The 15,829-nt window shown below is 28.8% G+C and overlaps 1 protein-coding gene across 4 annotated transcripts in view; it reads left to right on the top strand.

Moving 5' to 3' along the window:
• Ae2 (anion exchange protein Ae2) overlaps positions 1–15,829 on the top strand; it is a 204,196-nt gene that overhangs the window by 134,596 nt on the left and 53,771 nt on the right. For 2 of the 4 annotated variants that reach the window (XM_088260174.1, XM_088260173.1), the window contains exons 4-5: positions 1,304–1,425; positions 4,146–4,181. In XM_088260174.1, the coding sequence (XP_088116300.1) occupies positions 1,304–1,425; positions 4,146–4,181 (158 nt within the window). The remainder of the gene's footprint in view (positions 1–1,303; positions 1,426–4,145; positions 4,182–15,829) is intronic. The other 2 variants (XM_088260176.1, XM_088260175.1) reach the window with 1 other exon arrangement.

The raw sequence follows: 15,829 nt of genomic DNA, 5'->3' as shown, positions 1-15,829 counted from the left end.
GTATAATTGGTAAATGTTATACGTGTGTAAAGTGATCCCTTAAACCAGCTTATGACGGTCGTCAGCCCCGTAAATGCCCAGACTTCAATATTCTTCTTTATCTTTGAAGTATTTTCTTTAACTTACTTGAAGTACTTACATACTTTGATACTGAAGTACTTAGACATTTATAAGTGCACTTCCTGCTAACCTAGATACTTAGTTTAAAGATTGAGGGTAGCATACGCTCAAAATCTCGACAGAAGTATTACAAAAAGAGATAGACCCATAGCTTTTACACTGAATATTTTACGCTACATCTGCAAGGCGAAGAAACAAAGCCAATGAAATCTTTCATGACTTTTCATTTTCACGAAATTCTCAATTTGAACACGTTCAATTCGTAATAATACTCATACTTCATTCATCTAGACCTAGTTACGGATTTTCATTTAAAATATTAATAAAAAGAAAACAATATTGTAAATCACAGACTTTATTCATTTTCTATTTTAGGTATTATCTTTCCATTTTTAAGTTTTAATATAATAATAATAAAACCCTTATCCGCACCCCAATGGTGCATAAGGCACTGTGTCATATAAACGCAGTGTTATTTTGATCGTTTACACATGAAGGAAAGGTGATCAGCCCTCCGCTTCAGGTACCAGTCCATGGTAATATTGAATAAATATTACAGTGAAAAAATCACTTATATTTTATTTTACCCCCCTTGGGAATCGAGCCCGGGACCTCCAGAACGGTAGCTAAGCGTGCTGACCATTACACTACGGAGACGGTTTTACTTGATTAATATCACTATTATAATCAACGATCTTTGAAAATTGTACGGAATGCATCGAAACACAGTGTCACAATTGATTTTAATAAATAGTTATATACACCAAGAGATAGTTTAATAAAAAACGAGTTTTGTGACAGAATTATTTTTATTTCATTTGTTAAAAAGGAAAGAATGTAAGTCTAAGATAAGAATCGTCGATAGAATTTTTAAAATGGTGTATTGCGGCGGTTTGGGTATGTTAATAGAATAAATGAAGAAAGGATAGTTTATATACAAATTTATGAGGAAAAAATATAGAGCAAAAAAGTTTGTGAATGTCAGAAGACAGAATTCCGCTATCGCCCTTCAAGAAAACCCTGAAGGACGTAGACCTCCAGGCAGACCTCCAAAAAGGTGGAGAGATAGCTGGGAGACAACATCCCAAGAACGACAGGCGAAGGCACAAACAGATCCTGAGAATTTATAAAAAGAAGAAGAAGAAAAGTTTATTCCATATTTTAAAATAATATTTTCTTTCAGCCATCCAGGGGCCATTCTCCATGCGACGGCATGGCAATTTTCGACACCAAGCACGTCCAATTTGACAAGAACAAAGACTTTGAACTAGGGGAGATGGATCCGTTGAAGAAGAAGAAGAGAAGGTACGAAAAATAAGAACATTTAATTTGAAGTGACTTTTATTATTGTTATCTCTTAAATATTTTTTTTTTTCTTTGACTGAGATTTATTTTCGGTAGCATTTATTGCATACAAAATACTAGGCCAAATATTATAATTTTTGTCGTCATTAACGACATTATATTTTCGAAAGAATCCAAAAAAAAACAACAACAATAAAACAGACACATGATTAATGTAAACAAGACTAAAACACAAATAAAAAATTTAAAAAAAGGTAAAAAATTAAACACTGAATATAAAATATAAAATTATAAACGGGTAAATATAGTAGATTGGCATATAAAAACACATAAGGTAAGAAGCATTTGATGTGTCCTTACTAGGTTTTTCTATATACCTTTTTTTAATGAAATCATATCATTAGTAACATGTCTGTTACAACTCAACCATGTCATGTTATCATGCGTGATATGACCAAATGATGAGATCAGTTTAAAATCAACCAAGAGTTATTTAGTTTAAAATTTAGGTTTTTTTTAAAGGAATCTTAAATTTTACATGATTATTTTTTTATATCATTAAAGTATTCATGATTCAACATTTAAAAATAACTTTTTTCACCAATATTCATAACTTTATTTTTTCTCAAATTAGGGTAAATTGTCATGACATTTGAGCAAATTTTTACAATTCAATTTGTATTTGAGATTTTTCAGCAAATTTTCGAGACAAAACCGTCATTGACCCCTGACATTTCTTAAGTGACTTATAGTATTTTTGTTCGGATACCCTGCAAGCTTTTTATTTATTATGTGTATTTATATATTTTTTTAAATAACGTCCTCATATATTTTGATAAAACGTGATTTAAATGTTATGTTGAGTTTACTTTATCATTTAAATATCTTTATCATTCAATCATCTGGATTGATGCAATACCGCTTTTGCAATCAAACACACATATACATATACAGGTTTACATAATTTTTTGTATGATAAAAGAAAGGTTACTTTATCCAATTTTTTGTCTGATCACTTTTTTTTCAAAGTTTTTCATTGAATCTTACGTAACAAAATAATATTTATAAAAATGTGTTACAAATTGGACGCTATACCTCCGTGCATAGTTGATCGTTACATATAAATTTTGAGGTAAAATATCATTTTGGGATCATTAAAACTATTTACTATATATAAAACCCTTATCCACACCCAATGGTGCATAGGGCACTGCTTCATATAAACGCAGTGTTATCTTGATCGTTTACACATGAAGGAAAGGTGATCAGCCCTCCGCTTCAGGTGCCAGTCCAGGGTAATATTGAATAAATATTACAGTGAATAAATCATTTATATTTATTTGACCCCCCCTTGGGAATCGAACCCGGGACCTCCAGAACGGTAGCCGAGCGTGCTGATGATAACGCTACGGAGGCGGACATTTACTATACAAAGATATATAGAAATTTCTTTAAAACCTTAAAAAAACTATAGTTTTAATAGAAAATAAAATTTACTTCTTTAAATATGTAAATGAAGATAAAAAAAATAAAGATGAAAAGAGTTTATTGTATTTTATACGTGATCGGAACACAAGTTTTGCTTAATTCTATATCGTATAGCGTATTTGAAATATGTCATCAATCTCTTCCGACATTTTACATGTTCTTTATTCAATACGCGCACAATATCAACTCGAGAACCTATCTATGAGCACACATTTCAAAGGAAACAAATATGTCAACACATATTAAACGTCTAAACGTACTTATATGTCTTTCAAACATTTTTTACATGTAAAACGAGATTGTATTTTAATAGATTTTCATACTTTTTATAAAAATAATTTTATTAAATATAAATATTTTTAATGTTTATATATTAATTAAGTCCACATATAAACTTAATTTGAAAAATACATGAGTTATGGGTAAAAGGAAATATTGATATGTAAATCAATAACCTACATAAAAACACGCGAATAAGCGATAACATCTCCATTTAACTTCCTATTATCAATGTTCACATAACATATTTTACTCTATTAGTATTGTTTTTCAGTATCAGAGTTTTATTAAATTATTAATTTTGACAAAAAACTCGTATACAAATAATAGCAAACACTAAATTTTGTGTTTTGTCAATAAAATACTGAAAAAATCTATGTTTGATTTAAAAATTAATAGATAAATTAAAATGGAATTCTACAAATTAAACGCTAAATCAATAACTAAACTGAATATATTTTTCAAAAATTATTTTAAAAAATTGAATTCCCATCACACACATGTATTTTGTGAAAAAAAGCAAATCACCGGATATTTCCAAAATATTTTTTTACAAAGTAATTCTGAAGGTTTTTTTTATCGTATCTTTCAACGAATTTTATGAAAGAGTGTTTAAATCATTTGAAATATATAAACGTACAAATCGCTCACTCCTTTCATGAACATTCTGGCATTACGAAAACATGCATAACTCAAAATTGACGATTTTTGATTTATGACGTTCTTGAAAGGAGTGAGCGAAATGTATAAACATTATAAAAATCATGTTTTTAATTTTCCTTACAGTGTTTTCTTATGATATGTTAATATAACTCTTAATACTTACGGAATATTTAAACCCATTTAATTGTATTATTTAAATTTTCGTGTTACGTACACTCCACTTATGTATATATTTCTCTCTTTAAAAACAATTTGTCCAATAAATATATGTATATATCTGTTTATCGCAGCTCCCAAATATCTGATTGGCTTGATGAAATGACGGAGTAAGTATTTATTTCAAAATTTCTGGCATGCATTGGCGTGCATTGTTCGAGCATGCTTTATTTAATTAAAGATACAATTTTCCATAATCATGATCATGGTTTAGACCAGTGATTCCCAAAGTGGTCTTTATCGACCCCCAGGGGTCTATGACAACTTGCAAGGGGTCTTTGTTTTAATTTGAATTTAAAATATAAATGTATAAAACCTAACATGTGTGGTTCAAAGTGAGTAACACTACATATACCGGCTGTCAAAAATACATTTGAAGATAATGAATTTGATAAAAATCAATATCAGGTAAGGCAAGGGGTCTACGAGATAAAAGAGTTTGGGAACCTCTGGTTTAGACCTACACATCACATATCATTATTTTCAATAATTAGTTGTAACTGTCATTTTCATTATAAATAATTTGTGCATTCAAAATCATTCACTTTTAAAATGAGTTTGTTTTTTTTTGTTTTAAATAATATTATTAATAAATACAGCATATTAGCAAATTTTTTTGTTAAGTATATTCAAGTAGTCATTTTGAAACATCTTCACCGATGCTTTGCTAGCATTCACAAATTACTATACACAGCAATCTAGTGCCATACACATGTTTAAACGTTGGATAAATCACAAGATTATCAAACCTGCTCTAAGGCAGAAATTCCCTACCCCACGCCCGTGAGCACCATGGTGCTCGAGGAACGATTCGTATGTGCCCACCACTATTCGAGAGAGACAGAATTTTTTCAAAAACGTTCATAAAAATTGTGATTTTTTATTTATTTATTTATTAGTTTTAATTTTTTTAAGTGCCTAGATTATTAAATACGTTCGTATGTTTGCGATAATGTATGTATGAGTGGTTCATTCGCTGACACTACTTAAATATAAGTCGTTTAAAAAAAGGTGGCGCCCGCCACTCTACCAGTGTTTTAGAATGTGCTCTAGAGTACAAAAAGGTTGGGAACCCCTGGTCTAAAGGTATTTGAGTTATTTATATATTTCCAATATATATGTTATCTTTTTAAAACCATAATAAACTTGTAAGTTCTGTCATCATCAAAAGACGATTTCAAATTTTATTATCTTACAAAATGTCATTCTTTCACCACCATCCGCAATCAGTAGTGCATAGGGTACTACATTATGAGGATGGTGAATACATGTTTTTGTGAAAAATCATTACAATTGTTAAGCTCCCTGGAAATGAAATATGTATTCTCTATGTTATTATTATTATTATTATTATTGTTTCGGGTTGTGTTCCCGTGGTTAGTGTCGCAGACTCATAAGTCAGAGTTTCTCGGTTCGAATCCACTTTACCATAATTTGATACCTATTTCTAATAATGAGATTGAAATATTTGTGTGAATAATAAAAACACAAATATTCCTCTTAAAAAAAAATATTGTTTGCAAAGACAGGTAATTATTATTATTAGATAATTCTCTACTTACCCCTGCGGGGAAGCTGCGTGGTATAAGTTTTTTATTTAGTTTTTTTTTAAATAAAAGACTTAGCATATAACCACGTTAGTTTTGAGAAATTTTAAGTCATTATTACAAAAATAAACTTATAAGTGGTCTAACACAACTGTCTTTTTTATGTGTAATTTATTTTTATTGTTTTTTTCCGTAAGGTTAATGCCAAATCGATAAATAAAATACACTTTGTTTTGGGATTTTTTCACGGAAACGGCTCGAAATTAGTCATGATTACAATAATAAACTCTAAAGTGGTCTAACACAACTGTTTTATTAATTGATTTATTTTTATTATTATTATGCCAAATCGATAAATAATATGGACGTTGTTTTGAGAATATTTCACTGAAACGGCGTTGTTGTACGTTGGAAGCTTATTTATGTCATTTAGAATGTTCAAAAGACCTCGGTTCACCTGATAGTGACAATGAAACATCCGTGCCAAGAGTCCGTCATTTCTTCGTGGCGTAATCATAATAACTGCCGGGCGAGTTACTGACATCTCTGTTAAAATTAGACGACTATTTTTACACTTGATACTTCTACAATAACGAATATTTAACAAAAAAATATAACAAAAACGCGTTCAAGTTATAACAGTCCAACGTTTGTTCAACGTGTCGATAGTATGCTCCAAATTGTGTTATTTTAAAGGTCGTTAATATCTAAGTTAGTCCGCCTCCGTAGTGTAATGGTCAGCACGCTCGGCTACCGTTCTGGAGGTCCCGGGTTCGATTCCCAGGGGGGTTTAATAAATATAAGTGATTTTTTCACTCTAATATTTATTCAATATTATACTGGACTGGTACCTAAAGTGGAGGGCTGATCACCTTTCCTTCATGCGTAATCGATCGAGATAATACTGCGTTTATATGAAGCAGTGTCCTATGCACCATTGGGGTGCGGTAAGGGATTATTATTTTATTATTATTTATACACTTGATACTTCTACAATTACGAATATTTAACAAAAAATAAAACAAAAACGCGTTCAAGTTATAACAGTTCAACATTTGTTCAACGTGTCTATGGTATGCTCCAAATTATGTTATTTTAAAGGTCGTTATTATCTAAGAGGCTTTGTAAAAGTATAAAACTTGGTTTTAACCACTTTTATTATTATTATTATTAGTGTCATTGTCAGGGTTTATTAAATTCTAAAACATTAAAATACTCATAATTAATTATTCTACATTCCCTTACTAAAAACTTCCACATACTCCGTACACCATATGAAAATGTGATTTAAAAATATGATTTTAAAATACGTTTTATAAACTCCGAAATGTTATTTTTACTGTGCATTGCGTAGCAACTTCAAATAACAACTACAATAAATAAATAAAAAGTGGTTAAAACAAAGTTGTTTCATTTTATAAAGTTTACAAAATGTGCCATAAAGCATCTGCAAAAAAAATTCAAGAAAATATCTTAAATAAATATCTGAAAATATCTATCTCTGGAAGAGTCTGCGAAAGTAACGCGGAGGTGTATGGTTTTGTAAAAAGCCATTTTTAAAAGTGAAAGTTATTAGGCGGCGCGCCGCCGATACGTTTATGTATTTTTCGGAACGATTTAATTCAAAAATAAATAAACAGTTTTGTAAAATGGTTTGTTTGCTATTGGAATAATTTTTTTTTTCAAAATATAAGCCATCAAAAAAAATAATAAAGTTCCGCTAGATTGCCAATATAACGCACTGTGCGGCGTTTCGATGATAGATAATTGTACGAGAATTATACGTATGTAAAATTCTTTACAAATTGTTTTATCTGTTATTAAACGCTTGAAAATATTTTTCGTGTGCATTAATTGAAATATAGTATATAAGTCGAGATTGCTGGAACGTAAAAGTTTTAGAGTTCCCGGTAAGATTACCAGACAACTGACACCCTAGCGCTTCTCACGAGTAGTACAAACTCTAAACAAGGTTCCTATATTTATCGTTCATCAAAATTGGTCAACGAAGAATATGGGAATGTTATACTTGAAATTGTCATCACTGATAATGCTTACATAGTAAGTCGATATTTATGTCGTGGTGTGTCCCTTTTTCACATAATTTGTCTTTGACTTAAGCTTTGATCACTCCCTTTTCCTCGCTCCCGTTCCTCATCCAGGTATTTATGTTAAATTTCAAATGTGAAATTTTGTTACTGGAATGGTATAAATACCTTTTTTGTGTTACTCGTTAATATAAACTCCACGAAGTTAAAGAACAAATGTTTTATTAAAAACTTTTTTTGGGGGATGAGATATCTATAAAACTGTTGATAAGGGTCCATTGAAAGTTCAATCTGGTATTTTCATAAAAATATTTGAAAAAACCTAACATATTAAAGACTTGTACATCTATAACGCCCAAACGCGAAACGCTTACTTATTCTATCGCTTTGCATCATTATGTTAACTTCGCTTTATTTTGCTTACTCCCCTTGCATCGGATATATGGCGCTCTTTCTTTTTCTCATTACTTTATATCTTTCTTCTCCATCTTGTAACAAAATATTTCTCATAAAAGTGACGCGTCCTTGATATTTCAGTCTAGATTCCTGTCAAATTATTAGTTATCGAATCACCGCCAAAAGCTTACTTAAAAAAGATAGAGATTTTAAATGCAGGTCGAAGTTTATGAATTAAAAATAAGTTACAATACTTCTACCCAAATAATTATTTCGTATAAATTTTTCGTTAACCCTTAACGTATCAATTTAAAAAATATATTTAGATGTTAATTGATTTATAAGTTGACTGATTTTTTTTTATAAAATAGCTAATAAATTAATAAATTAATTAATTAATTATAATGTAAATTGACGTCACACTGAAAAGCATTAAAAAATTATCTCTTAAAGAAACATATACATGTTAGATATTTTATCAAAACCAAAGGAGAAAATTATATAATTTTATTTTATGTGCAAATGACAGGAAAATAATTTAATGTTCTTTGTAAATTTTATTTTTCATCGTTCAAAAGATTTAATATTAATGAAATTTCAAAAGTTTTTTTTTATGTAAATAAACCTGTTCAAATATACTTTTGTATGTATTCACGTATTGAATACATTTATTTGCAAAGCATGAATGGTTGATATTGTTACTTAGCCTGGAAAATTCTTAGACTTTTCATTGAAAGAGGAAACAACTTTCTCTTTTACAAAGGTATTGAAAATAAATATGAATACTTATAGTTTTTCTCATTTCTTTATTTAATTTTATTGATTTTCTTCGAATTCATTTGAAATTTGTATAAATCATTATACTCAGAACCAGGATAACTTATTAAATTAACCACCTATACGATACAACCTTCTGAAAGTTAACTTATTTACGAGTCAATCTGTTAACATATGAAGGATTTTTTATATTATTTACCGAATATATAAAATACCGTCTTACCACGGTAATTTTTATTTTTTTTTTAATTAGCTTATATCACATTAATATAAACTTTTATTTACACTACATTTTTACATCTTTTTACAGTAATCAAAATATTTATTTTTAAATTCTTTCAGACTCTTTTCATTCTTCATACATTCAGGCACGTCATCATACATTTTCAAACCCTTATACATTAAACAATGTCGTGACTCGGTTTTTTAACATGGCAGTCTTATTCTATCCTTATTTTTAGTAATATATTCTTGGTAATGATCATGGTGATCGCAAAGGTTTACTACAGTATGAGTATTTTATATTTTTGAAAATTAAATGTTTTATTATTTTTATTCTTACTGAATTTCATTTGTATATATTACTTTATATATTACTTTATAGTAATTGATTACGTTTTGTTAAAAAATCGTAATCATTTACTATGACAAAGTTCTTTTCATTTTTGCTTGGAAAATGTTGTCATAGACGTCTAAATGTTTAAATGTCATTATATTTTTATTTTTTTTTATCTAGATTGGTGATATAATCTAGCATTTTTAGAGTTAAATTAAAAAGCAAAATGTGTCCAAATAATTTATCTTTTTACTAAAAATTTATTTAGGTCATTGAATTTAACTTTAAATTAAATTAAATTAAATTAAATTAACTTTAAATTAAATTAAAATGAAATTAACTTTTAATTAAATTAAAAAACACATATACTTATTTTTTTGATTTTGAAAATAATATTCGACTTATTTTACAGTTTAGTTGTTTTCTAATAGTCTACAAATTGAAAAAAAAAATTATTAGCATTATGATCCATTTTTTTCTTATTTTAGAAATGTATTTTAGAACTGAAGTTAGTGAAATTCTAGAGCGTGTTAAGATTACACGGTATTTTTTTTATAACATAGACCTTTGAGATCCAGCTGAAAAACTCGTATATTTTTATTATCCCTTAGAACGTGACAAGGAAAATCCATCATTCTGAATTGTGCTTTGTGTTCTGTAATTCTGTAGCCCAGAGAACGTAAGGGTTGTTCATAATTATTATTGAAGAAATTTAAAGGATTTTTCCAAATATCCATATTTCGAATGTCTAGAGACGTTTTTTGTTGAAACTCAAGAGTCCACGTTTAACGGCCTATCATAAAACATCATTTTACTTTTTGTTGGTACTTTATTATTTTCCTGTAAACGAATTTACAGGAGCTTACAAACGTAATAGGGGGTAAGATAAACAGCACCCAAGTCCAAATAAATACTTGAGGATCCAAATAAATACTCATTACACAGGACATGTTTAAATACAATGTTAAACATTTACACGTCTCCAATATACACTTAGAGCTTGGGTTACGAATGTCGTTTTGTTTGCTAGTCTATTCGTAACTCAACTTGTTTGTATTCTAAGGTGGGAATCAATGCCTTCTCCAGATTTCTGGAAAAAAGATCTGTACAAATGTATTTTTTGTTAAAGTCTTGTAAATAAATACATAAAGGTAAATAAAGCTTTAGTATAATTATTGAAGTTTAAAATATGGGTGAGACTCACGAACATAAGAATTACAAATTTTCTAGAAACATTTATTTAGTGCATTGCTGTCTTTACATTGGATAGGAAAAAGGTATCGTAGAATTTAATTTAAGAACATCATTCTTAGAAAAATTATTTTCTTATCAATTTTCATTAATTTATCCTCTTTATTCTAGATTAAATGAAAACTGAATTATGATACAAATAATTTAGTTTGCAAATTTTCTTAATGCCGAGAAAATACTTAGTCGATGGTAGTGTCCGATTTGATGGTAGACTGACATTTGTCTGTGTTCAATTTTGCTTGAATTTTCATCCAAAAATCTGAGCAATGGTTAAGCTTCGTCTGAGTTGAAATTGATGTTGAAATCACCACTCATAATCATTAGCGTTGTGTCCAGTTCTTTTCCCAACACTTCTGCAACTTCAATAGTAAAATGTTATCTACTAATGCAATTATGCAATGCAATGTAAGAGAGTCTGGGTGGTTTCATTCTCCTCACATGTGCATACCATTGTCTTGTTCCTGGCCTTCTCTATCTAACGACATCATCTATCTCGCATATTTCTCTTATCCCAGAATTCCTTTCTGTATCGCGGAATCTTGCCAAATGAGGTAAAAATATGTTTTTAAATTAAAATCTTCTTGCTTTTCTTAATCTGTCTCTGAAGATGCCATTTTATCAGCTACCATATTTCGCTGCTGTCACACAGCTTTTTATTTTTTTCAATGGATAACCGCTAAGATTATCCTATCTGGAGAGTACGCGACTCTCTTTTAATTTAAACATTAATTTTTATTCCCGATTTCATAAAATTACAACTATTTAAATCTCGAGCGAAGCCGGACACAAAATACTTTCTAAAATTTTCATGAATAGACGGGTGAATTTTACACGTTAAGTTAATTAAGTTATGACCTATCACCGACTAGTTTAATTCAGTCAAACGAGCAAAATCCAGTATAATTATTTTGAAAATTGATCAAATACTTTGGCTTATTAAATTTATTTTCCCCAATTATTTTCCATCATTATTTTATCAAAGCTTTGATATTACTTCTAGTTATGATATCTTTATTATCTTGGAAAATACTCCACGTCATTAAAACTTGCCTTTGGTTATCTTTTATACGCTTGTATTTTACGTTAATTAAATAAAAAGGAGCACGAATAACGAATATAATTCAATATAGGTCCTTAACGCCAATCTACATAGGATCTTCAGCTCTAATGTATCTTACTTTACCAGTTAACGATTATTTGACAAAACTTATTACATTTCAAAGCATCTATTTCAATATTTATTTATTATTTTGTTCTTGTTTGCTCATATTCCAACTTGTGGTATACCCATGGTGCATTGAGCACTTCATTGTGTGGAAGCAGTGTAATCTTGAACGTAGATTACATAATGGAAATGTGATCAGTTTGGCGCTACAGGTACCAACCAGTTCAGAGTGTTATTGAACAAACATTAGGGTGAAAATCACATATTTATTTCAACTCCCCTAGACATCTAAACCGATATATTTGGTATGGTAGCCGAACACGTTATCCACAACACTACGGAGGTGGTCAAACACACACACTTTAAATTCAAAAACATGATATGTACATTGTGATAATATTACATTCAATTCATTTCTCAAAAAAATGTCGGAATAATTGACGTGTGTGTATGAGGAATGTATGTAATGTTTAGTTAGTTAGTTTTTAGACTAATATCTTTCTTTCCCACCATCAACCACACAGGTAAAAACACCGGTCACCGGTGAATTACTTTAGGAGATTGAAGATTTTGAACGAACGTTTTCATGTTTATAATTTAAATTTGAAGCATTAACTTTGTGATTTTCCATTTTATTATTAAAATGTAACTTTGTTTTAAAATCACTATAAATATTTTAATGTAACTTTACTATAGAAGCGGTTAGCTTTGAAACCGGTAGACATTATAATTAAGTCATATTAAAATATTTATAGCGTTTTCATTTTTACTTATAGAGATAGATAGAAATGCACTTACTGGAATTCCATGTTTTGGAAATTTTAAGCTTGTAACTTTATGAGGATTGCGATTTTGAACAGTTACATATTTATTTATACATAGGTCTTTTTAACTTTGCAGTTAGATGTATGTAAAGGTATTTTGGTTACCTGGTTTCGATAACCGAGGTTTAATTTTCAATTGGTCTTTTAAAAAATAATTTAAATTAATAGCCAGTAATTACGGTCGTGAACTTTCAAAGACTCGGTTAAAACCAAACAAGCGAACATTTTATCAGTTATATTTGTCCTGAACCAATAATTTCCGCGAGTAAACCTTGAATATCTGTGTATTGAATAGTATATGTGACATCTTTGCTTGTATATATTCATCGACGCCTGCTAAAGTCTACGTATTAAGTTTAAAATTGGCAATACAGCTACTTTTTATTCAGTCTTGAAACTGCTCCCACATTGATTAGTCGAATAGTGTAGACGCGGACTTTGAACTTGTAGACTTTAAGCTTTGATCGTATTTTGAATAAAGTATTCAAAAGCTTTTTTTAAAAATCCGATTAAATCGAATTACATTCAAAATTGTGTGATTGAAAATATACTATTTATTTTATGATATGTTATGTGATAATGATGTTTTGAACATTTAATTCTTGAAAGAACTTCAAGAATATTCAATGCCAATAGAAAGTATTGTCAGTCGTTCTAATAAATTAATTTGATTAATAAATTAATTAGAAAATGCCTATTGATCAGGATGATCCTTCGCCGAGTCGAGAACAGGAGTCTTCCGAACGGTGAGCTTTTAATTATAAAACTTTTAATGTCTTTTTTCTTCCGACAATAATGAATAAAATATAAACTGAAAGTAATAAAAAAAATCTTGTAATAATGAAAATTGAAAGCTCTCATTCATTGATTTGTTCTTTTCTTTATTTTTTTAATTTTTAATTTGTTAATTTTTGTAATTTTTAATTTCATTTTCACCCACCACTTAGTAAAGCTGGAATAGACATTTATTATTATTGTTATTGATTCAACAATCAGTTTTGTGGACACATTTTTTTGGAAATCAAGTTTCACTTAATGCCATTATTTCTTAAAATTTGTTGTGACACGTTTTTCAATGTTTTAATGTGTGTTGTTTGATGTTTTAAAACGGTGTTTTATAATGGTTTCAAATGGTTATGCAACGAAACACATGTCACAATAAACTTAAAGAAAAAAGTGGTATTTACCAAGTAAAATTGAAATTTAAAATGTTTGAAACAGTGTCCTTTTCATTTTCTATTTCATTTTTGCGTGCCAACTTTTTTTGGCCATCATCATTCTGTACTTCCATTCACATTTGCAAATATTCTCTTTCAGTCAATCTCTCGTCATTTATTTTCTCCACATGTTTAAACCTTTTTTTAAAACTTAATAATTAATAATCTCGATAGGTTTCGAGACGTACAGCTTCTCCGTCAGGTCTTACTATTTCAAAATGATATTTATCCTTTTAAGATCTTTAAAAAAAATGTAAAATAATTTCCCACTTGTTGTCCATCCCTGATTCCTTTGTCTATCACTAAATACCTTTCAGTACGAAAAATTAAAATGAGATTTCTATCCAAGTCCTTTAAAGTGACAAATATTAAATTTCTAATAAAATATATAGTTTTTAGTATTACGAGTCTTGGGGAAGAGCCTGTCTGCTTCGAAACCGGTCGAAATTATAAATAACCCTCAAAATGATAGATGGTTTAAGTATGGCTGATCTCGGTTTGTTGTCAATTGTTTTAACGAAAGTATAACCTAATAGATTTATCTTTTTTGTATATACTCGTATGGTCAAAAAATGTTCTGAATGCATGCCAAATATGTACAAGGTGTGTCGTTTGTGCTACGGTACATAGGACGAACAGCTTATTTTCAACACTTTTCTAATCATTCATCGTTCATTTGTATGATACTTCTTCATAACTACCAATTTCGGAATAAATAATCAATCAACAGCCCAAACGTTGAGTATAGTCTACATTCGACTTGATGTTGGAAAGCCTATTCCGAAACCGGTTGTGATGAAGTAGTGGTTTTAAGAAGTATTACACAAAGTGAACAATGAATGATAAGGAGAGTGTTATATTACCGAACTCTTAATTTACACAATAGCTTATTTTCATCATTAAATTCGATTACTTTCAAACACTGAAAAATGTTGACAAAAATGGCAAGAAATGTTTCTTAATATATGTATATATTTTTAAAACATAACAGCATAACTTTCATTTTATTCGTAGTATGAATCATAGGTCAGCCAAAAAAAACATTGAAAAAAATATTTAGGTGTAAATTTATTTAAATTGAATAGAAATTGGTACAATAATACTTGAAAAAATCTTGTGATGGATGAAAATAAATAATATTTTGAAAAAAAAATCAAAATAAAATAGCATTCATTAATTCGTTTTTATATTTTCAATAATATACCTACGTTTGAAGCGTTGTACAATGGGAAAACATCTTATTTTCATGTTATTTATATTTGAAGTACTAACTTTGTGATTTTCCATTTTATGATTAAAATTTTATATTATTTTAAAATCACTATAAATATTTTATTATAACTTAATTATAACGTCTACCGATTTCGAAGCTAACTGCTTCATTATCAAGTCTTGATAAAGAAGCGGTTAGCTTCGAAACCGAAAGACATTATAATTAAGTTATAATAAAATATTAATAGTGATTTTTAAACAAAGTTTCATGTTATTTATATCTTATTTTCATCTTATAACTCAATTACTTTGAAACCAATAACAATATTGACAGAGATTTTGGAGGAAATGAAATTCAATTTAAAATAATTCTTCATACATAAAAGCATTTCTTTAATTTTATTCGTAGTATGCTACATCATTGAAACATCAGAATGATCAGATACGGACATAACTTATAAGGCGATTAAAAATCATTTGTATCTTAAAATATGTATTAATTTTAAATCAAACACAGATTTTTTGAGTCTACTAAGTTGTATTTTATGCAAGGCGAAACAATTGTTACAATATAATTTTTTATGTGTTTTTGTTAATAAAATACAACTTAGTAGACTCAAAAAATCTGTGTTTGATTTAAAATTAATACATAAATGAAAATGGAGTTCTACAAATTAAACGCCAAATCAATAAATAAATCATTTGTATCGTTTAAGGACCGGTCGTATTTTTGTTGATATTATTACCCTCAGATATTTCAATTGC

This window comes from Brachycentrus maculatus, unplaced genomic scaffold (assembly GCF_059751285.1).
Source record: "Brachycentrus maculatus isolate JH-2025_06_01 unplaced genomic scaffold, ASM5975128v1 h1tg000126l, whole genome shotgun sequence".
In the NCBI taxonomy this organism is placed as follows: Eukaryota; Metazoa; Arthropoda; class Insecta; order Trichoptera; family Brachycentridae; genus Brachycentrus; species Brachycentrus maculatus.
This window is presented reverse-complemented; position numbering and strand designations above follow the sequence as displayed.